This window comes from Psittacula echo (genome assembly GCF_963264785.1).
Source record: "Psittacula echo genome assembly, chromosome: 1".
Taxonomy (NCBI): Eukaryota; Metazoa; Chordata; class Aves; order Psittaciformes; family Psittacidae; genus Psittacula; species Psittacula echo.
In genome coordinates this window covers 29,585,660-29,608,856 of record NC_137735.1, presented here as the reverse complement: position 1 = coordinate 29,608,856, position 23,197 = coordinate 29,585,660, and the positions used below count along the sequence as shown (strand labels likewise).

General features: G+C 39.3%; 1 protein-coding gene across 1 annotated transcript in view; it reads left to right on the top strand.

The window, feature by feature from the left end:
- SCFD2 (sec1 family domain containing 2) overlaps positions 1-23,197 on the top strand; it is a gene marked incomplete at its 5' end in the record, with an annotated part of 188,877 nt that overhangs the window by 5,642 nt on the left and 160,038 nt on the right. The window contains one exon of the mRNA XM_080626680.1: positions 2,032-2,200. Within this exon, the coding sequence (XP_080482806.1) occupies positions 2,032-2,200 (169 nt within the window). The remainder of the gene's footprint in view (positions 1-2,031; positions 2,201-23,197) is intronic.

Sequence of the window (23,197 nt, the reverse complement as noted above, 5' to 3'; positions counted from 1 at the left end):
GTTTAACTGTCTTTCAAGCATTGATTGATTTGTGCAGTTGGTTGGAGGCAATAGTGATTTTTTAAAACTTCCAGGAGAGTGGGTTTTTTTGATTGATTTGATGAGGCACAGCAAAAGCCGTTAGCACTGGCAGACCAGTGAGAGCCTCTAAGGACTAGCAGTTGTGAAAAGGAGACTGAGATGGCACTGTCTGATCACAGAAGCAACTCTGAGACTTCCCCCATGCCAGAGAGAAAGGAGGTATGTTAATAATCAATGTGGGTTTATTTGCATTCGAGGTGTTTCCAGTTTAGCTAGATGTCTTGTCTAGCTAAATGCTGCTCACATGCAGCAAGTGTGGAGAGATAGACGTTGCTTCCAGTACGAGGGGGTGGAGGTTCAGAAGATTACCATCTGTTTTCCCTGTCTGTAGCTTTGTGAGTGTTGATAACTGCAGTATGGCTGACAAGTGAATGACCTAGTAAGAATGTAGGGATTTTGGAGAGCAGACGGCTTAGAGAATCACAGACACAACCCAACTTGTTTCATCTGTGCTTCAGGGGTCTAAGTTTGGCTGGGGATGGTAGAAAGGAAAGTTGCTGTCATTCTATGACTATTACAATCTTTGGTGAAACAAATTGGTAATTTCAATCCAGCTGAGCAGCCAGGTGTCCACACTGCAGTATGACCATGTGCTGGGCACATGTGCTTTCTTTGCCTTCTGTGGATAGAGACATTGCCAGCGTAGAGTTTGGCTTTACTTTTCTCCTCACTTGCTTGTCTTTTCAACTTCTACAATCAAGAATAGTTGATAAGCTATGAGGTGGTTTTAAAGCATGGATATCTGGCTGCTGTAGATTTGCCAAAGACAAACTTCTGCTTATCCAAGAGCAGTTAATAATCTGACCCCCCTAAAGTTCTTGATGTGAAGGCATTTTTTGGATCTATGAAGCATGTGAAGCTACTTCAGCTGTTGAAACAAAGCTCCTCTGTCCTTGGTAATGATGAAAAGCAAGAACAGATGGGGTGCCACATGGGCAGACTTTGAGGGAGTGGGACCATAACCTGAAAGATTATTTTGCTGCCACACAGAAGTTCCCATTCTTCTGTGAGTCAAGCCAGGAGAAAAATTCTAAGTTTGCCACTGTTTTCCAGGACCTGTGGTTATAGCTGAAAAACAGCTAAAGTGTCAGAATAAAAATACATTCAACTTGTTCCTGACTTAAAGGCAATAAGGTTTCTGGTCCCCCTCTACAACCTTTTCATATGTAGTATGTCATGTTTTTCTGCTTTGGCTTGGCTCATAGTCTTAATATTTTGTAAGTTGATTGTAGCACCTATGTTGAGAGTTTGTTAATGGAAAGAGCATCGGTGTTTGAAATCAGGAGACTTGAAGAGACCATGCCAACTGGAATTTGGAGTTACTCTTGGAACATGGTCAAATTGACATTTTATACTATGTAACTTGATTTGGTTTAGTTATTTCGTCCTGGTTTTACCTGAGCTGCCCTCAGTCAGTGTAGAAATGATGATCTTGATGGTAGCATGTTGCTGATATTTGTTTATTTTAATATTATGCTAGCTATGTATGCAACTTGCATACAGCCGTTTTAAGCCCAGTCCTGTTAATTTAGGTAGAAAAGTGTAGGTTGCATGTAAGTATTTATATATAAAGGTTTACCTATTTTTTAAAATAAACATTGAAGATCTTGTTGAACAACTTTCTTATGCAAGGAGAAATATTGTGCATGTTTAAGTACAAAGTCATTGAATATCTAACAGCTGTTAAACTAAGTCAAATTAATGCTTTTTAAATGAATCTTTCTGAAATGTTATCAATGCTTTTAACTTCAGACATTCTGGAAAAATCAATTTTACTTTTGTAACAAAATATCTTTGAAAAGCTTAATGTGGTCTTGATGTTATGACTACCAGTGTCCTTCTCCTCAAAAAAAAAATGTGGTTATTGTTTAGTTCTCAATTCCTTCAGGGTGGTTGCTTTTTCCTTCTAGTTGTGTATCTGACAGTTTTGGGGTCCTTTTTTCTCCCTAGGGGCAGTTGGTCATCATGGTGACAATCTTGCAGAGAAGATACTTTCTGTGCTTCCCAAACTTCCTGGCCACAAGACTGATGTGATGGTTAACATGGTGGAACTTACAGCACTGCGGACTGAAGATGAAACTTGCAGTATTATAGCACCTGGCTGCTTAGCACAACCAAAGTAAACATTCTTTTCTTCTTTCTTGTTTTAAGATGTTGAATATGTTTGTTATTTCTTTGTGGGGAGGAAAAAAAAAAAGAACTGAGAACAAGTCTTTTCTTTAAAAAAAAGGGAAAAGAAAAATCAAGCTTACAGGAAAACTCCATCTGGTCCTAATTTTGCTGGAATATAATAATCTATATATGTGCATTAAGTGAGCAGGCCAGATAAGACTCCCAAAAGTGAGAGATTCTCAGGACCTTTTTAGATATGGGTTGTTTAAATTGCTTTAGCTTACTGTAATAGTAATCAGTACAGATTAAACACCAAGAATTCTTCCTTGTAACGTTTCTTTTTCTGCTGAAGTAACAGATCATGCAAACAGGTAGGTCTTAAATATGGCTTTCTTTTCCCATAAGCTTTTTTATAATTACAAAGTGAGCTGCATGCTGAAGTCTTGCTAGAGTACCCATTAATTTAAGGTTATATTCCTATCTTCAAACACAATACCTGTGGAGAAAGATAATTAGGCACAAATTTAGGTATACCAACAGCTTCATGAGGGCCTGGCTTTTGCTTAAACCTAAAAGCAGTAACTTTGGATGATTATACTTAGCTATATATAGTTTGTAGCTAAGACTTTGCTTGTAAAGTACATCAGATTTGAAGTTTCACTTTCTAAATTTAGTTGTCAGAACTGAAACTTTCCTGCAGCTTCTGTTACCACGCAGAAACCAGGAAATGCACCAGGTGCTGGTTTTGCTCCACAAAAAAAATTTACTCAGCAGTGCTCTAGAAATTTTGCTGTAATGTTCCCCCATATATTAGGAAAGGATTTTTCAAGATGGGCTATCTAATGTAGTTTCTGTTCTGTTTTGACTCCTTTTGGTGCTTCACACCTGCACTCTGTGCGCTCTTCTTCCCTCCTCCTCCTCCCCCGCCTTCCCCCTCCCCAGAGGTTTCACAGAAGACTTTCCAACATATGGTCTTTATTTTCTGGGAGCCTCCAGATCCTTTGTCATCTTCCATCTCCCACACGTGCTGTAACTGGGTCCAGTTTCTAGGTTTCATGTTGCATAACTCTCTTCTTCCTTATGAGTTGGAGAGGAAATGTTTCCTCATATAGGTGGACTCAATTGTGAGTTGCTGCTGGGGTGACTAACTTAAATAAAATTTGTTCTGGTTTTCTTCTCATTGGCTGCTTTCCAGCTGATCTCTGAAGTAGAAGTGAGATGTCCCTAAGGTCTGTCTGCACAGCAAAATGGAAAGGTCATTGCCCACAGTAGACATGCTGTGATGTGGTAGCTGTTGCTTGTGCTAATTTTGTGTAGCTACCAGAAGTAAGAAAACGTTTGTCAGCGTGGGCTAGAATAAAGATATTTATTGTCCTGAGATTGTTTAGCTGTGCTATCACTCCATTATTCCTAACATTACTGACAGTGAGGAGATTAAAGCTAATACTAATAATGCCTTCCCATGCCACAATTATGACTTCACCGATATATTCATGTTTTAGGAACAGCCAGCAGTGTCTTATTGTGTCATAAGGTGGCTAATAGTATATATACTGGGGTTGGTTTGTTTGCCCATCTGCTAGCTTAGTGGGAAGGCGTTCTCTGTTAACAGTACAATTGAACTTAACATATTTTGCAAAGCCTGCCATGGACACAGGTGGTTAAAGTACAACAAGATTTGGCTACAAGATGCAAGTGCAGCAAAATTGGGTGACAGCAGCAGGTACCTGGTACCAAGGCAGTGGTGTCATTACCACAGCAGTCTGTAACAGCTTCCCCAAAATACCTTACCTCTGCAAAGTCATGTTACAGATTCTGTTACACTGGAAATCATAAAGAACAGATGAGACAAATTTTCATTTAAATAGACTTTCTCTGCCTTGGAGCAGAGTAGAGGGACTAGATGGCTCTCAGAATCTCTCCTGTGATCATTGTTCATGAATGAAGCAGCGTCGCGTGCCTGACAATAGTCTCTAAACTCCAAAGAATGTGGCTCTGTGATGTTCAGCCCTGCATCTTTTGCTTTTTCTGCAACTACATAATCATTAGAAATAATTTCTAATTTAAAACAGGCATTTTCCAACCAGCTGAAGTCAGTTGCTGAAGAGTACTAGAAATCTTAATGGTGTCTGAAGGGGCGAGTGAAGGTGGTAGTTTCCATTCTGTTCAACAGGACTCTGTTCTTAGTGTTGAATTATAAATGTCAGAATTAATCTCTTTGCTCACGTAAGATGGTTGAAGTTCTTCTGAAGTACTGAAATGAATGTAAAATTCCCACCAGTAAGTTTCCAGGTAAGAAGTTCCATAGGATGCTCTCAGTTCTTCATCAGTGTGGTTATTGCCATTGGTAGCTGGCTCAGAAGGATTTCTTATAATTGAAAACTTAGTCTTGATTTATATTTGTAAATGATGCACGACAAGGAGTGTTCCTCTGCTTGTAAATTTCTTGTTTACTCTGGTGAGTGAAAGTGCCAGCCCCTTTCCCAGAGACAGGACCAGCAACTTCAGTTACACCCAAATGGAATGTGTGGGAGCTCTTTTATGTGAAATTTCGTGATCAGCCTGTGGCATTTCACAGGCTCACATACTCAGGATATTTTTCAAATGCTTTCATTATTTTCTCTCAAGTAATATTTGAGCATGCTGTGGTGTGGAGAGAGAGAGAGAGAGCTCTGCTCCTTCCACACAGCTTGCTGTATTTAACTTCTCTTATGGAATGCCTTTCCAGCAGTAACATCTGGGCTCAGTTACAGAGTTAGCAAACAGAATTAATGAATAATTTATAGCTGGTGTGGTGAAATAAAGCAGGGTTCTTTTTTTAAATCTAAGGAAATAATGGGCTGCTTTAAAGATTTAGATGAAAATGTAAATGCCATGTGCTGCTTAAGTTAACTGTATTCTGAAGGTGCTCTCTTCGTAAGGAAGGGAATTTCTTAAAAAAAACCCCATCATCTATTCTAGAGTTCTTAACTTTATTGGTGTTATTAGCTTCACAATTACTGTGGAGCAATTGTTTGCGCTACTGTAGTCACTGACGTTGCTGCTCCAATGTAGAACGCTAGTTGAGAGTTACGCTCTGAGAATTGTGTGAAAATACTTCATTCATTTGTATATACAGCTGGAGATATAGGTATATATATGAAACTGTTTATAGACTTGAAACTAAATGCATCCATTCTTGATCAGAATTGTTGGTTTCCGATTAAGAAAAGCAGTAGCCACACAGTCCTTTCAAAGAAATGATGCATAATAGAAGTGGAAATTGTAGTGAAAGCTTATGGCAGAGGTAATTTAAAAAACCCCTATATTGATTGCAGCTTTCTTGCAGGTCTTTGTATTTTGATAACCCTCAGAGTGTTTTTTTGGATTACTTCCTCCAAATTTCAGCTTCTGATTTTAAGTATGCATACAGTAGCTTCTAGGAGCTGTCTGCTTGGATGAACATCAAGCTCTCATGTTTGTGAGCAATTCATCCTGTCCATTTGATAATGTTTTGGCCACTTTGTTTCTCAAAGCACCTATCTTGTGTTTTTAAGATTGGTATTTTATAATGTGGAAGTATCCTGCTGTCAGTAATGGGTTTATCTTGATGGAGGTTTATCTTTTGCTGTTTTCTAACTTTTGCAAGCTGGGAGGTGTGTGGAGGTCCCATGGCTCTCTGGAGCTCCAAATGAGGGTTCAGATGCCCACATCCTGGCCACAGGTCTTTGGCATGTGAGAACAAGAAGTACTGTTATGTGATGCTGAGCTGTGGGCAACTGGAAAAAATACATACGTTTCCTCTTTTTAAATCTGTTCTTTTATTACTCAGGAACACTTTTGATGTGCTCTCATATTTTGCTGAAAAAAATAAATATGTAATTTGTTTACATGCACTTCAAGAACTCACTGAATAGAGATTTCTTGCCCATTTTTCCACTCTTGCTTCCTTTTTCCAATCTTTGGAGTCTGCAATCTTCTTGGAATTCAATGTAGTGTTAGAATCTCAGAAGAAGACCAGATTTTTATTAATATATGTATGTATTTAATGCAGTATTCAAAGAACCATTGGGTTCTTACAGCAAGTATTTTTCCATAAAGATGAAAACTCTAGCATAATACACTTTACGTTTGGGCTGCTGCGCCTAAAGCAATTCATTGAGCAATATAGCAGAGGTGTCTGAGCACTCGTGACAAAGCAGATGGAGCCACTAAATCATCTGGATTTGCATAGGGGGGAAAAATAACAAGTTCAGAATGAGGTGATCATGTTGATGGGTGTGATGCAAAAAGCATAGATATGCAGACCAGATGTTTGAAATATGTCACTCTCAAAATCTTTCCTTAGGTCTTTGTATGAGAGGTAGAAAAAGAGGTGTGCTGAGAGGAGTTGGTTAAAAGTTAGAGCATTCCTGGAGATGTAATAGTAAAATTTCAATGTCTCATGTTAATGGCAGCTGAAAATACATGCTTCTCCCAATCCTTGTTAGTTCTCAAGTTATTTTTCCTATTTTGGGCTGATTAGTACTTTTCTTTACAAGTGGTAAAGCTGTTAACAGTTTGGATGGAGAAGAAAGCCCCACTCTGGCCGCACCTTTGTTTTTGGGCATGTTGTAATGATGGTGTACTCTCCTGGTGCTGATGGGACTTGGAAACCTTGAGTGCAGAGAAGAGCCATGAGGTAAGGGTACTTGTATTCCAGTCCTGGCTCTGCTGTTCGCTTGCAGCATGGTCTTGGACAGGTCACCTACTTTCTGATCCTGCTTCTTCTCTGAGCCCTTGTCCAAGGAACTTGGTTTTTTTTAAACCAGGGAGTTTCCGAGGATGCAGGTTTGCAGATGACATGGCAGAAGATCCTGGGGCTTCTTGTCTTTGGGAGGTTACAAATGATCAAAAGCAGGATCTCCATTTGTCCTTTCTTTAGTGCCGTGTCCTTCCTGATCTTCCATGTGGTGCTTTGTTGCACTGAGGAGAGGGGAGTGTTTTGAGGTCTATCCTCCCAGCCCCCTTTCTTGTGAGCTGGTGGAACAGCAGTTCCAATGATCCCTGTAAAAACACATCACTGCAGTATTCTTTGAACAATCACATATATGGTACAAATTTAAAATGAAATCTTGTTTGTGCTTGTATGGCAAACAAGAGCAGCAAGAACTAAAACTGGAGAGGAGATTAAAGTTTCCTTTAAGCTGGGTAATAGGCCTTTTTAAATAGTTGATTCTATTCTCTTGATATTTTTTTAACTGGGGACCAAGCATCTGAAGGATATCTGTGATGTTTTTCTTAATACTGAATTAATTACAAACTCAGCTTTGGGGGGGATGGTTCTTGGAACTTTGTGGTATTTTCAAATTTGTTTTTTAAATATTTCCTTTAAGCCTGCTGTAGATGCTAATTAAAAAAAAAAAAATCAAAAAACTCAACCTACAGCTCTTTTGCATGCATATGTTTATAAAAGCTCATAATAAGAAAGTAATTTGGAACAGTGTTTGGGACTTGAATGAGCTAGGAATTTATGGCATAAGTTAGAGTAATTTTCCTTTCTGGAATGTTAATATTAAGAGGAAACATTAATACTACATTAAGAAAATCCAGATGACACGACTAGATTGCTTCACATCCACTGAGAGTCTTGCAGAGGAGGAAGGGTAAAGCAAAACTGTGGATGGTAAGGCGCTTTCAGACGGGGGAGAGGGATAGCTGTGCACCGTAAACCGCTTTAGGATCTGTTGCGATGTGTTGATGGTGATTCAGCAGCAGCACGGTACTGCCGGGGCTCCCTGCCTGTGCCGGCACCCAGCCTGTCCCTGCTTCTGGGGTGCTCCTCCAGCTTTGCTGCTGCTGGAGGCTTCCCCCTGCCGGGAGCTGCGTGCAGCTGCTCTGCCAGGACCCAGCCTCCTGCCTCTGCGGCAATGCCCTGGTGGGCTCTGCTCTGAAGGATTGCTTTAAACCTAAATTTACGCTCTTTCCCCCCTCCCCCCGACAAAACCCCCCCAAACCCAAGCAACCAAAGAAAAGCCACCACTCCTTTACACGCTTTTCCTGCCTGCCTTTCTGAACAAGGTGAGCATCCTTTTACAGAGAAAAGGAGGTCTTAACAGCAGTATTTATGAAAAGCAGACATCACATTGCATTAAAAAAGACTGAAATTTTCCTTCAGTGACAGGAGAAATTACAGCTTCTTGGAGTCATGCTGTGCCATGAGTTCAAGGTCCATTTTCAGAAAGATGAACTGGGTTTTATATGGTTTTTCTGTTGCCTTTTTCTGTTTGATTTTGCCTCTTCAGCCATCCAACCAGGCGATGCTTCTCTAAGCAGTGAATGGGACAGTAGAAATGCCCCAGACACAGCACCCCAGCACTGCCATCACATTGCTGGAGTGGCAGTCTTCCTGCTCATCACTTTATTTTACTTTATGGGCTCAGAGCACATTGCTGAATCGAGGCCTATTCAGAATTGCCTTATTGTTTGAAATTTCTCAAGGCATCTTCTTGTTGGGAATAACAGCCACGGCTGTATCAGCTTCTGGGGTTTGTCACTCAAGACAAGCTTTCCAGGAGAGGCTTTCTGCTCAATTTCAAACCAGCCTGAATCAAATGAATGTAATTGACTGTTGCTACGGGATAAGATGAACAAGCTGATAAGATTTATTATATCTTACAATAAATGTGTATATTTGCCCGGATCCTTTCAACACAGGACCTCCCTGAAATGGAAAAAAGGAAGGGGTGAGAGGGGTGTGCAGAGGGTGGAAAATTCTGGGAAGAGGTCAGAGCTTTGGGCTCGCCTGCACTGTGTAACATACGACACTGTGCAAGACCTTGCTGCTGCTCTGTGAAATCCTGGTTTACTGCAGTAGTGGGTTTGCTGAAGTAACTGGTAGATGAATCGCATTAGGGTTCTTCCTCTGACCAGGTTCCTGCCTAATAGGTGCCATGTTGGGTTTGCTTTTTTTTCCTCAATTGCTATGACAGGCCTTAGAAGTTGTCTTCTAGATAAGAGGAAGTTTGAAGCTTATTTTCCTTGAGATAAAGAATGAATTGGGCTGACAAGGCATCAGCTGGCCGTTCTTCCTTATCTGTTCCTCTCAGCCCATGAAAAGGACTTCTGGGGATGTGGGAAGCTGGACTGCTCAAGAATTCAGTCCTTGTATTTTGAGGATGTGTAACTGCGCTGTTTGGGCTACCCAGGCTTAGTAATGAAAGTTTTCAGCCAGAATTAATTTTTCTTCCTGGGCCCTCTGGCACTTACATAGTCATCCTCATCATCAGGAGGTTCGAGATGCCGTCACCTGTAGAATCTGTTGGTTGAAAACAGCAAAATCCAGAACCCTCCATGCTTAATTTTTTGAAGACACTTTTTTTGTTATTTTGTATTTATATTATTCTCAATGCAATCTCTATTTGAGTACTGTCACAAATTCCCAAGTTTCTGACTTTTTCCTTTGCCCATGGAAAGACACAATGAATTTGAGTGTTACCCCTATGTTGTCCAGCCATCTGAGTCTCTGAGTACTTGTACCTTCAGCTGGTTAGCACAGCATGGTAACTTAATGTCTGTAGGAACATTCAGGGAGTACAGTCCCTCAGCCAGTTTATCTTCTGACTGCTCCCTTGTTAGAATTGCTCTCAGTTCTGCAGGTACATTCCTTGCAAGATGTAAAGGACAAACCTCTTTCTGATTGACTATTGGAAAGAGTAGCTACTGCTGTCTGCAGTCATGACGTAAAAGTAAGAGCTTTGAGGCTCTGTATTTTTGGCTGTCGGAAGCGTTTCTTCTAAAACTGACCTAAAAATGCTTTTCTTGTTACCTTAATGTTTTTGTTTGTGAATTTTGCAGGTTTCTTTTCTCCCTGTGTAAGTTTGTAAACTGCATTTCTCTTGGTGTGGCCACAGTGAGCTGCTTTCCTGCAGATGCGTTCAGAGTTTAATAGCAGCACAAACTGTGTGTCTGTTTAAGCAGACTTTATGAATCTCCAAAGAGAGCTCTGATCTTTCTTGTGTTATAGTGCAATCTCCCAGTAACTGTTGCTTTGGCTGATGTTATGAGATCTTTCTAAGAGCAGCTCTCACTTTGCTTGGTCGACTGCCTTCATGTTTGCCTCCTGAATGACCTCAACAGCCAGCTTTTAAAATGTAGTGATATGTGTTGGCCTTACTACATCCTGTGGAATTATTTGTTTGCTGTTCAACCATAGTGTCAGAACAGGGTGACAAAGTAACCTGGCGGGGTGTTCTAGTTTATCATTTTCATACTATAAAGTAAGCCTGCTGTATCTTAGAATGCGGAAAAATATGCCATTAATAGGCTGATGAGAAGAACAAATGACAGCTGCACTTTTAGATGACAAATCAATGTTTGGGAAGGAAACAGTATTATCTGTTGGCAGCAGGTGTGGTTGCAAGTTTTAACTATATAATTGGGATTCTTTCATGATTCCAAATTTAATATGAAACGGGAATCAAAGCTTACACAGGCTAAAATTTATGTGAAGTCAGCTCGTTACCTGGCAGAGCTTGAAGATGCTTTTACTCTGGAAAGTAGACAGAATTTGTATATGAAGAAAAATTTCTTTGTTTTTATACAGCTAAATACTTGCAGAGCAGTTGATTCTACTTTTTTCATAATTGATCCAGAAATCTAGCTGCCTCTTCTGTTATTTAGTGTGAGTAAATAACAGTTAGCATTCTCTGTGTTACTTAGATGGCAGATCTTTGGATTCTAATTCATAATGCCTCGCTTTACTGCTCACCTCTCTTTGCACATCTTGTTTTCCTGAATTGTAGAAATGAGATGCAGAAATCGGTTTTGCTGCTTTACAGCTGCTCACAGTTTCAAAAGTGGTTGTGAAAATTGACCAAACCAAGCCAGTTTTTGTACCCTGATGAACTGCAGCCCAGAAGTGGTGCTCCTGCAGGTTCTGGATGACTGCGCTACACCACGTACCACTTCATTTCCATAGATCGTGAATGTATTTTCTAAAATGGTGTTCAACTGGAAAAGATTCCTGTTCGCTGTGGGAGAGGAAAGTTTTATGACCTTACCTAAATCTCTCCACGACTATACTACTTATTTAAATAAGCAGCCAGCAAAAGAAATACATATTGAACCATTTTCAATTACTGGAAACAGCCACAGAGCACACACTGAATGTGTAAGATGCATGTGAATGCTTGAGCTCCAGTTACCCCTTAGGAGAAGGAAGTTAACCTTGATAGAAAAAGCTGCAGTTCTTGTTAATTACATGGGAATATGCCATGGCTTCAAACACGCTTTGCACAAGTCAGAAAATACCATCAATGATACACTTGGTTTGGTGGTAATGAGGGAAAATGGAGGAGGAAGAGAATTAGACAGCACCAAACACACTTGTTATTCAAGCCCTTTTTAGGAGGGGGATGCAGCATTAATATTGAATAAATACAAAAAGCCACCAGAAATCTAGAGATTTTGGATTAGGACAAAATTCTCCTCTCCTCACTCATTCTGTGGTAGGCAGAAGTGTGTCAGGGAGGTGCTGTGAGAAGATATCCAGAACATGGGGTATATATGCAGTGTAGACAGAAGTCCTTATCTCATTCTCTATGACAGATCAACCAGAGCATGGAAATGATTATAAAAATGAAAGCCTGAGATCGGAGGAGCTTTATTCTTTCTGAATAGCTGTTGGTTTGGTTTTGAAAGCTAGAATTGTCCATATTAGGTTTACATGAGATCTGAAGAAGCTAGGGGCTCTAGGTTTGCATCAAAACTATGACAAATATGCTACTTTGAAGTAAGAAAGGGGAATAAGGAAGATATGCAGGGCTAAGCCCTCAAGTTGATCAAAGTTTGCTTAGATCATGCTAACCAGGATGATGAACATACTAGCTGGGAATACAGCCCTGCATGTTCAAACAACATGTCTTTAAGATATAAGGTCTGCTTCAGATTATTTTTTTACTATTTATTTTGGGTCTCCAGCTCTCTATTTGAATACTTGTTCTCAACTCATAAAGAGAGTATCTTTGACTGTTTTAACTAGACTATGCCATAAGAGTTAATAAGCAATGATTTTTATGGTAGTCAAGTCGCTTATGGAAAGTATTGTCTTTCCTTCTGTGATGAAGACGTATTCCTCTACATAAGCCCTCAAAACGGCATAGTCAAGAGGTTGCATCGGTAACTTAAGGGTTTAGGCCAGCAAATGAGTGTGGGAGGTCAAAGGAAACTACCAAATAGTGGCCTTGTAAATCAGAAACATTGAGGAGAGGGAATTCCTGGCATTCCATGGTATCTGGGTTTATTTTCTTACATTTCTCTAATAAGAAAAGCACACTTCAATTGTGTTCTTGGTTGATGTTTTCACTTGTCTCATCTATCTCTGCTGCCAAATGTAACCCAAAATATATTGGTTTTACATGCCTCGAGGACATCTATTGGATAACTAACCAGTGCATCTGTAAAAGTGGACTTGGCACTCCAATGCAATCCCTGAATGTAGATTCAGTTGTCAGCACCTCATTACTAACTTCTTTCACTGAAATAATTTTTATTAAAGTAACCTTGTGCAATAGCTTTAAAGCACAGAACAGAATGCTCTAAGGTAACCTATTATGTTACATGTAGTATTCCCAAGCAATACGTATGTTGTAAAGATCAGACTTTATTTTTAGCATAATTCATTTGCTTTGTCCAAGAACTGAATTAAAGTCCCTGACAAGTAATTCTTTAATATACATATTTTTAAAGAGCAGTTTGGCAAGGATTTTGATATACCTTGTAGCGTAAAAAATCCTACCCAGAAGCTTTCAATTAACTTGATTCATACAGTAACTTGGTCTGGTATTCTGCGTAAGCTGTCCTGCAGCTTGTAGGAATGAAACATTTTACAGAAGCATTTCATTGGACTAAAAGGCAGCCAGTTTAAACTCAGACGGGGCTAAATGATGGTTATGAATATTGCAAAGTTTAAGAAATTATTTGCATGCACTTTTTTGCTTTGCTCCTGCAGAGTTTGGCTACTGTTACAGGAGCAAAAGTGAATTTTGGGGTAATGCTGAAATGATTAAGGTCTGCTTTATTGCAGTGACCAAAAGGGCTGTGACATATCTGGGAAGCCTGTCAGCATCAAGCCTTCCCTTTGCCTTGTAAAGTACTGTATATCCACATCTGCTAATTGGAAAACAGGGTAGGTCAGGTCACAATAAGCAATTTTGCTTCCAGTGGAAAGAAGTTCACTTTTCCATGATTTTCAGTGATTTTTCTTTTGTTTGTCTTGAAGGAAGGAAGTCAGCTTCAGTGTTCATCTGGATGGTCAGCTGTTTTGTTTCCAGCAGTCCTCCAATTGCTATGGTGTGTTTGGTTTGTTATTTGGATCAGCCTGCCTTTAATTGTTGCTCTGGGATCTAAAGATCAGGTGTTGCTTCTGCTTTTGAATGGTGGTGGACAGCTGGAGTAACTGGAGTTTGTTTGTTGTTGTTGTGTTTTGGGTTTGTTTTCTTTTTCTTTAAAAAACAAACAAACACAAAAAAACAACCAACAAATCCCAGACAACAGCAGCAGACCCTGTACTTGACAATGACTTCGGATGCTACTGCAGGCTTTGCATCTCACCTTTCTACAGGAGCCCCTTTGAGAAATCTTTGAAGACTTCAAAGACTGTATTACTGGGGTGGCAGGGGAGAGTGGAGAGGGGGCAGGAGCAGGATAAGAAAAGGAAGGAGCACTCCTAGACCTGGTCACTTGCTGAGTCAGTGCAGAGGAGCTTAGTCCTGAATACCTGGCAAGTGACAGCGCTACCCTGTATTTGGAACTGAAACTTGTTTCTGCAAGTCCAAGTAAGGTGCATGGCTATCCACTGAGTGCTCCAGGGCCAGCATACATGTTTAACAGCTCCTTTAATCTTCCTGTTTGAATAATGGGGAAGCTTTAGAGTAGGTAGATGTTCTGTGGCCTGTAATAAAGGCTCTTCTGCAGAGGTGGCTGATGTATTGCAAAAAGGAGGGAACACTCCCAGCTTGTTAATGGATAAAAATGATAACACTATGTATTATGTGTTGCTAAATAACATAATTAAAAAAAGTAACAGGAGTAAGAGGAAGGAGAGAGATAAAATGGTTTGAGGTGTGCTGACCACATCTTAGAGCTGGGACTCTTTGCCCAGTTGATCTGTTTTTCTCTTTGCACAGAACACATTCAAGATCAGGTATGTGTGCATGATAGAGCTTAGTGGGATTTAATACTTCAAGGATCAGTAAAACCTAAACATCAGTCAGCTTCTATCAAAACCAGCTCTAACTACCTAAGATGCATCTTACTTGCTCTCCTCTCTCAGTAATCTGCCGGCTCCCTCTGCTTAGGGTGTCAGCGGAAAGGGTTAAAACTCCGTTTGGTAAGTACAATTGCTGTAGATCAAAAAGAAGAAGCCTTAAAAAAGATCCCTATTTTATTGGTACACTTGACTTTTAGTAAAGCTTTCAGGATAATCCAAGTTTAAAAGAGACACACTGAAATTAATATATTTGAAGGCAACCAGAGGCATTTGGTTCCAGGATAATAGTCATGCAAAATTACAGACTTCAGAGGATCTTGAAGCTGATAAGTAACTGTCATAAAAGGACTTCAGGCAGAGATGATGATCTATTTCTTGGTGCCGTTGCCAGGCATGGCTTCTGTTTCAGGGCTGTTTGCATGACTTGATGCTTCCCTCTCACTCATGCTTCAGCCTGGTGCTGAACAGCAGTTCTGCGTGGATTCCTTTTCCTACACTCCTTGCTTTCCTGTATGTGCCTTTGTTTCCATGAGACTTGCCTCAGGGTAACATCTTCCAGCATTACAGAAGAAAACATGTCTGCACAGTAGTCATCTAATGGTGTGAAATGTCACTGGTAGTCTGTTTTGTAGACTGTGGATAGAGCTGGCTTCAGTAACGTGTTTAGGGAGAGCCTGGTCCTTTGCCAGCCATTCATGCTTGTGGTGTTGCTTCTTCCAGTAGTTCAGCAGGAGCAGCCTTACTTGTTTAGAGGAACTTTGGTATATTGGTCAGTAATGCGTTCAGAGTTCTAATAATTTTGTATTTTGCAGACAGCAGGGTGTTAGGGAATTAAGCACCAGTTCGCCTTTTCACAGAGTGGTTTGGAGAAGATGGAGAGTCCTGATCCAAGGACTTTCTCCCTGCAATGTCAGCCTCTTCTGCTTGCTTAGTTTACAGATTTTGATGTACACAGCACATGTAGGGGACAACAATTTAGATATATGTATTTTCCCTCTGATGTCACAAATACAAAATAAAACCTGGTTTATCTGCACGTAAAGCTTTGATAATGTTGGCATGGGTCATCTGCAGAGGGATAACCATGTGAGATGTAAGGCCAGGAGTTGCAGAGGTTTTGCCTGATGTTTGGTCCCAAGCAGACCCTTCTTGATCCTGAGGTATTTGTAAGGCTTTCATGTGTTCTCAGTGCTGCTGATCACCAGCTTATACATGTAATGTAACACACCTCTGCTGTAGATTAACAACAGCAAACAATGTGGACTTAGGTTATGGGGTTTATGCTGCTTGTGGCGGGAGTAAGCTGTTTATACAATATTACAAATTTTTTGTTATGTATTTTTGGTTAAATATTTTTGGTTATATATTTACACCATCTGTGGAATGTTTGATGAATATTTTTCTATTAATTTTGTTCTGATTAGGCAGAGTTTTCTCCAAAGCCATAGTTAGTAAATTTTAAGATTACTCTGTAAAAGGAATTACTAGTCAGTCTGTAAATCCTCCAAATTAAATTCTGGTTCAATAGGGAGTTTATCTTCTTATCTCTCCTATTACTAAGAAAGAAGAAGAAAAAAAAGTGTAGTTTAAGGAAACTGCTTTCATGTTTCACAGTATATAATCCAGTTGAATACTCCCATATTATATTGCTTCCTTATGTTTCACCTTTGGTTGACCTTGAAGTTTACAGGTTCAAGTGGATATTAATGATCTTGGGAATAGCTAAAATAAGCAGAACACAAAGGTGATGAGAACTCGTAGCTCCCCAAACTATTCATTGGACTGTATAGTTTTCCTTTTAATACAGGAAAATGCTGTGTTGGCGATCTGTAATCAGATGAAACAATGTAGAAATGCTCTTTCTCTAAAAGATCATTGAATGTGACAATACCAGTTCAAATATATAGAGAGAGTAAATTCTACTGCAGAAAGCTCTTTTTAAGAATTTTTTCACTAAGCAACTATTCTAATATTAAGCTGATACAGAAATTCCTATTACTGGTATACAGTAAGAGGATTTATAAATCAGTTTTTCTTTTCATATAATCTATGTGTGCGTTTGTGCCAATTTTTGTTATGGCAAAATACAATCCACAGATTATTTTTCTGCTATCTTGAGTTGTTTTTGTATTTTGGTTTAATGCATACTGGTGTCATTGGTTTACAGTATAACTCTTTGATTCTGGAAGCAGCAATGAGTGGAGTTGCATTACTTTTAAATAACATCATTCCATGAGCAGCTGCATTGTCTCATGTATGTGATTATTAGCAAGTAAAGTTGTTCTGTGTCATGGATGCTGAAGTGTAGATGTTAAACTTTTTGGCTTTCTGAAGCCAAAAAACTTCTTGCATGTGTATCACAGCATATGTATGTATAAATACATCTATATTTAGATCAGCTTGAAACAGGACTGTGGTTAAGATGCTTGTCCTTGCAAGTTTACATGATGCTTGTACTGAGGAAATGTTTGATAAAACTTAAGATGGTGGGTTTGGCAAGTGACGAACCTGCTTCAGATGGTGGTTGACCACAGTCATTAGACTTTTGTACATACTAGATTTTGTAAGTATGACCATCTGTAAAATAGACATATGAATGAGCCAGGAAAGACAAGTCTCTCTTTTATTTTTTATTAACAAAAAAAAAAATAAAGAAGACAAAACATTGAATGCTGTGTTGCCATTCACTTTTCTTTGGAGGATTTTTTTTGCCTCTTTTAAATCAATTCCTGATGTGAACTGAATCCTTGCCAACCTTTTGCTAATTAATTCTTAAATTTTACTGTAATTCAGTTCACCTGTGGGACCAAAAATATCTCAGATTTTAAGAGTCTGATTTACAGTGCATTATCTGTGAAGGAGGGAAAAGGAATTCAGCCCCAAGCAAAGAGCTATAGGTAAACAGAGCAGTTGTGGGGCAGTTTGGGGTTGCTGTGTTGGATATGTTTATAAGAACCTTCTGAATTGTTTGTTTTTTAGTTCTCCCATGCTCTACTGATAACAGGGAGCATATTTCTTCCTGGTTTAGAGTATAGTGGTCATGGTTTTGTTGGAACACAATAGTTTATATGAAACATAGTGGTTTTGAAGCTTAAAATTATGTTTTAAAAGCTGTTTTGGGATAATTTTGTCACAATTCTTGTCTGTCTGAAATGAGCTTGTGATTTTGTGTATTCTCTGCATTTTTTTAGACTTTTGCTTATATGTCCATGAAAATCTTGTCCCATACTTTGTATGCTTCATTGTAAGATGAACCGAGACTTCCTCTCACATGATGCTCAGTAACAAATTCAGAGAATGCTTTCCTATTCCTGTTGGTCTTAGTCATTGGTCCTATCTGTTGGATAATTTTTTTCTCTCCTAATGGTAACTAACAGCCTGTTTTATCACCCTGCGTGTGAAAGCGATTGCAAAATTTAATTTGATTGTGTATACAGCATTGCCCTGAAGCGTTTATACCTGGAGGTATGCCTTTATGAAGCTAAATGTTTATAGCTTGAATATAATAACTTGCATATAATAACTGTTCCCTCTCTTATTGCTGTGTTTTAACCAACTTTCCCCTGATGCATACCCTTGCTTGTGAGCTGGACCTTTCGAAGAGCAGCCACTGTGCTCTGCCTGTTTGGTTTATGGCTATGTTGAGTCAGCTGTATGTGAAACCAGTAATGAAGGAAAACTTGGGCTGTATCCTGCGGAGCTGCCTGGCAGTCCCTGCTGGCTGCTGAGGACTAGGCAAAATAAGTTCTCTGCTTCCCAGTTTGGCTTGCAAAGTGATCCTGCATGATAAATCAGTGTTACTGGCACAGGAGAATACATGCTAAGGTGAAAATGGGAGAGGAGGCAAAATATTGTGGAATTTTTTCCATAATCATGACGCATGATGTCTTTTTATGAACAGGTCTATTATATTAGTCCAGTTAATAATATACATTTGCAGTATTTATACCTGTATATTGAACAACATACAGTGAACTGACCAATAAACTCCTGATAAAAATGTGATACTCCTAACATTAATTACTTACAAATATTTCATGAAGTCCAGAGGAGAATCTATTGTAAAACTTTGTGACTGATCATTAGCTCCTGTTTTTGCTCATATGCTTTAGCTTTGCTGGCTGCAAGCTGATTTGCAACACATTGAATATTACCTCAGGTCTGGTTTTAAAATGCTTGACAGCTTCTGCTTTATCTGTCTGCTGTGTAAGTGTTTTAAAATAAATTGGTGGCAAAAGTCTGTTAAGAATCTAGTCTAGTTTTAATGATTTTATTTTCTGTATCTTTAGAATGAGATTTTTTCCAATTAAAATTTGTGCTTCTTGTGTCTTGCAGAAAACCAATTTAATTGTATAATTTGATAATAAAGTTTGAAAACATCTAATAAGTTTGTCAGGTAAGACTTTATGGCTATATAGGAGTATTTTAAACAGTACAAAGCATTTATATGCTAGAAAATACTCCTAGTTTGGAAGTAGTAAATAGCAAAGTATATCACGTAGCCTCTAGAAATAGCCTCTAGTTTTCTTTTGGGGAAATTTCAGTAGTTTACAGAACTAACAATGTAGAAAATTCTCTTATGTGACCCTCCCTGTTCCAGGATTTATTTTTTGCTCAAGTATCTCATGAAGTACTGAAATATCGTCTGAACATTTCAGTCACTTACTTGACAGATTAATTTCCCATAGTTTCTTCCATCAGTTCTTGTAGTGTGATTATTGCTTTAAAATTGCTGTTTGCAGTGTAAAAAAAATGCAAATCTCAAAACTCCGTGCCTTGTTGAATCAGAAAAGTTGGTGTTTTAACAGCACTCCCCATGAGATTTAGTGAATCAATTGTTTTATCAATCCAATTGTGCTAGTATGAGTTAATTAATTAACTTGATCTTGATGTGACACAGCCTTCCTGGAGTATACACAGAAAAGAGGGAGAGGAAAGAAGGGTCTGTATAAACACCACATGCAAAGGCTGAAGCTATCAGCCTGCCATTAGCCCTTTATCTAGGAGGCTCTTGGCATATAAATCAAACAATAACCTCTGTGTTTTGACTTGGTGCCAAAGTACACAGCCAAAGTTGAGTCTAGAGCAGATTACACCCACTGAATGGCTTGAGGGCTTGCAGTGAAACTGGGAAATAACCGTTAAATTGTTCAAGAACACATTTATGTTCTTTAATGTGGGTCTCAGACTTTTTTTGGGTTTTTTTGTTTTTTTTAAAAAGTACCATTTGCATGTTCTAATCTAAAACCCCAACACATGGGGGGGATTTTAACACATATCTAAGTGAGGATGTGAAAATAAGATGAACTGCTGTAGTATTTTTACTCATCTATGGGGAGGATGGTAATATCAGATTCTCCTTCTGCAGTTTTCTGGAAGCACAGTGCCATGGTGACATTAGCTTTCTGTTTGTCCTTTTTTTTTTCCCCTGAGGTTAGGATGGACAGGAAAGTAGTTCAAGTTTCTACTGTCTATGGGGCACATTTAATTAGACTGAGCAGATTTGCCCACCACATAACATGTCCAACAGCAAAATTACAGTCCACTGCCAAGAAACATTTTAAAACTTCAAAAGGTTGTCATTTTACTTTTAGAAATAAGTGTTAGTCCTCTCTGGGGATGTGCAATTTACATTTATCTGAAAACAAGCATTTTGGGCTTTTGGTGTTTTTTTTTTTCCTGTGAAGAAGTATTGCTGCATCTTCAGTTGAACGCACATTGGCTAGCCCATCAAGTGCATGTGCTGGGGATGTGCACAAATATGCAGCAATATTGGAGACTGAAGTCATGGAAATACTGATAACTGTTTCTCTATAGAAGATTTTTGATAAATTAGAGCCATTTGGTTCCTTTCAGAAGACTGAAATGAAGAACAGCTCCTTTCTCTAAGCCTAGCTGTGTCCAGGCAGTGCAGCAGTGCAGAGGTCAGCTCTTCTCATCCCTATGGCATTCTCCACAGCATCCCTGCAGCAAGGAGCAGAGCCTGTGCAGGGGAGCTGTTGCTTCTACCCAGTGGGGGCTGTTGTGCATGGAGTGGGGTGCAGTCAGAGACTTGGCTGTCGCCATCCCCCCCAGGTTGTCCGGCTGACGCGTGTCCCCAGGAATGTGCAGTATAGCTGGCGTAGCCTTGGCACAGCCTCCACTGTCACCAAAACAGCAGGGCAGTTGGTGCAGGGGAAAGGATGTCTCTTGATACGTGCCCCTTGCTCCAGGCTTACAGCCAAATCGTTGTGCCTTATCGCAGGCTTGTGCTTCTCTTTGGTTTATCGCTATTCCAATGACACATTGCCAGCAATGAATTTGTCCTTTGTAGTAATGTTCTTCTAACAATCCTAGGGTTGTTTTTTTAAGTGCTGTGCACTTAGTGTGGATGTTGAGTTGTCTTTAAACAAATTTGTGTTATTGCAAAGGATATATTGGCAGCACACTTACTTATTTTTAGCAGTTGCTCAGTTTTGGGCAGCTTTGTGGTATTAATGAAGCTGTAATTTAATCTTTACTGAATTTTTCCCCTCCCTCCCTCTTGTGAAAATATACAGGCACAGTTTAGCTGTAAAGCTGTACAGACATAGGGTGAAAGTTTTGCTGATATATTTCTTATGTTGGGACTATCACAATTTTCCTTCTATTTTTTTTTTTAGCTCTATGAAAGTACAAACACTACTACTTCATTATGCTGAAATGCTGTCATTTCAGCCGATTAATTTTTGAAGCCCACTCACTGTTGTTTTCTGTCACTTATTCAGAGCTTATGTCAGCGAGTTGCTCTTTGAAATCCCATGTCCTTTGTCAGATGTAGGAATAACCACATTTGCTTACTTTTCCTTCCTTAACATGTTGCTTGTATGATGTCCCCCACCTGGTTACTTGCTATTTCTGATCTAGGATGTGCTTTCACCTGACCCCAAGTGGTTTAAAACCAAAACACAACTGTACGAAGTCATCTTTTTTTTTTCTTGATTCGAGCTATAGAAGATCTGGGAAGGAATCTGGGTGTAGATACTGACTTTTCAATTTGGCCTCTGAAAAATAATGGGAGAGACTCTGTTTTTCAGTAAGCCTGGGGACACATCAAGGGTTGCATGTAACTGAAAGGAAAAGCAGTCTGGGCAAAAATCCAGTAACAGAGAATGTACATGTCAATTTTATCCTCCTTGACTGGAAATTAGATCACATTAAAATAATTTACTTGCCAGAGACTACAGATGAGGCTGATTTTGTGGCATAATTTTGGTAATTATGCTATATTGCTTGGACAAGGGTGTTTGACTTATTTTCATTTGCTTAATTATACATGCTGATTGAAGAAATACATTGCCAAACTAATATTATAAATATGAAGGACGTTAAGAACAGCATGTTGGTAGATCTGAAAATGTAATTGTAAATGGGGAAGGAACATTTAGTTGTTGAGTAGACGTGTTTTCTAGTATGAGCTTATTGCTTCTTGAACTTTTACTGTTGCATTAGAGACCTGGAAGACCAGATTTTAGTAATTTAACAGTACTAGACAAGATCTGGAGCAATAAGGGAAGCAAATATCTTTCTGTACTGATGGTGTGAAGCAAGAGGCGTATCATTTTAGCCAAGTCTAAAATTGTGATGTTGTAAATTGGTCACCCCCCCCTCCCACAAAGGGGTAATAAGTGTCCCCAGGTTTCTGTGTTTGCATTTATGTTTGCATCTACGCCGAGAGTTTGTTCTTGTTGATGCAAGATTAGGCATTTGATTATCAACCTGTAGGTGTCTAGATCAAGAAAATTAGTTTAAGGATCTGAGGTGTGTTTAAGAATTACCAGCTTTTTTCCTGTCTGACTCAATGCATAGTCCCACACAGAGCATGTTTCCATAGCTGAAAGGGGTGCCATGGGAGTTAGAACAAGTTCCCCCACAGTGAGTGTTGCTGAAGCTAGCACACCACCGAAAGAACTGCTTACCAGACTGCACCCTTATTTCTGCTTCAGGCTTTGGGTTTTTTGCTCTGGCATCTTGCTACCAGTGAACATTAGATTTCATTGAGCAGTCTTTCTTTTGGGCATTGTAAATTTGGGAAGCCAGGTCGTTAGCCACTTCACAGCTAACTTGTTCTAGTCTTGATTTTTATTTTCTGCTTCTCCTGTCTTTAATTAAAGGAAGCCTTTGGATGCTGCAAATCAGAGCTGCCTTGAACTGCCCACAGCTGTCTTTGGTCAGAACAGAACATCCCAGTCTTTCTGACCTGCTTCTCATCAGCATCTCTTTCCTGGCACTTTTGCCATCTGGTGTCTCATTTTAGGATTTGTATGGATTATAGGCCTGATGATTTGGTCATTTTCCCCTATGTCTTCACGATTCAGCTTTGAAAACTGGAATGCAAATACCAGAAGTAGGGAAGCTGCATCTTTTAAGTGTCTAGATTTTCTCCTCTTGTTGTATAAACTCTTTGTTGTTATTTTAAAGTCCAAATTATATGTGGTTGAATTCTAATTAGTTTCGGGACAAAGAATGGCTCATTTAAAACTAATGTAACATTAATGTGTGAGGGAAAGGGAGAAATTTGCAATTATCAGATGTCTGTCAAAAACCTTGTTTTATGTATGTCAAATAGCTGTGTCTAACAGGGCTTTTCAAAGCTTTGTCTCTGGACATAACGTAATGTTTTTGTTTAATAAACTTCTAATTTGTCTACCAGATAACTGTTATGCTTGGTTTTGTTTTATTCTGTTTCTGAGATGGGTGGTTGATTCAAAGGGCTCTCTTTGTCAGGCTTGCCGTGCCCTGCAAAACATTTTGCAA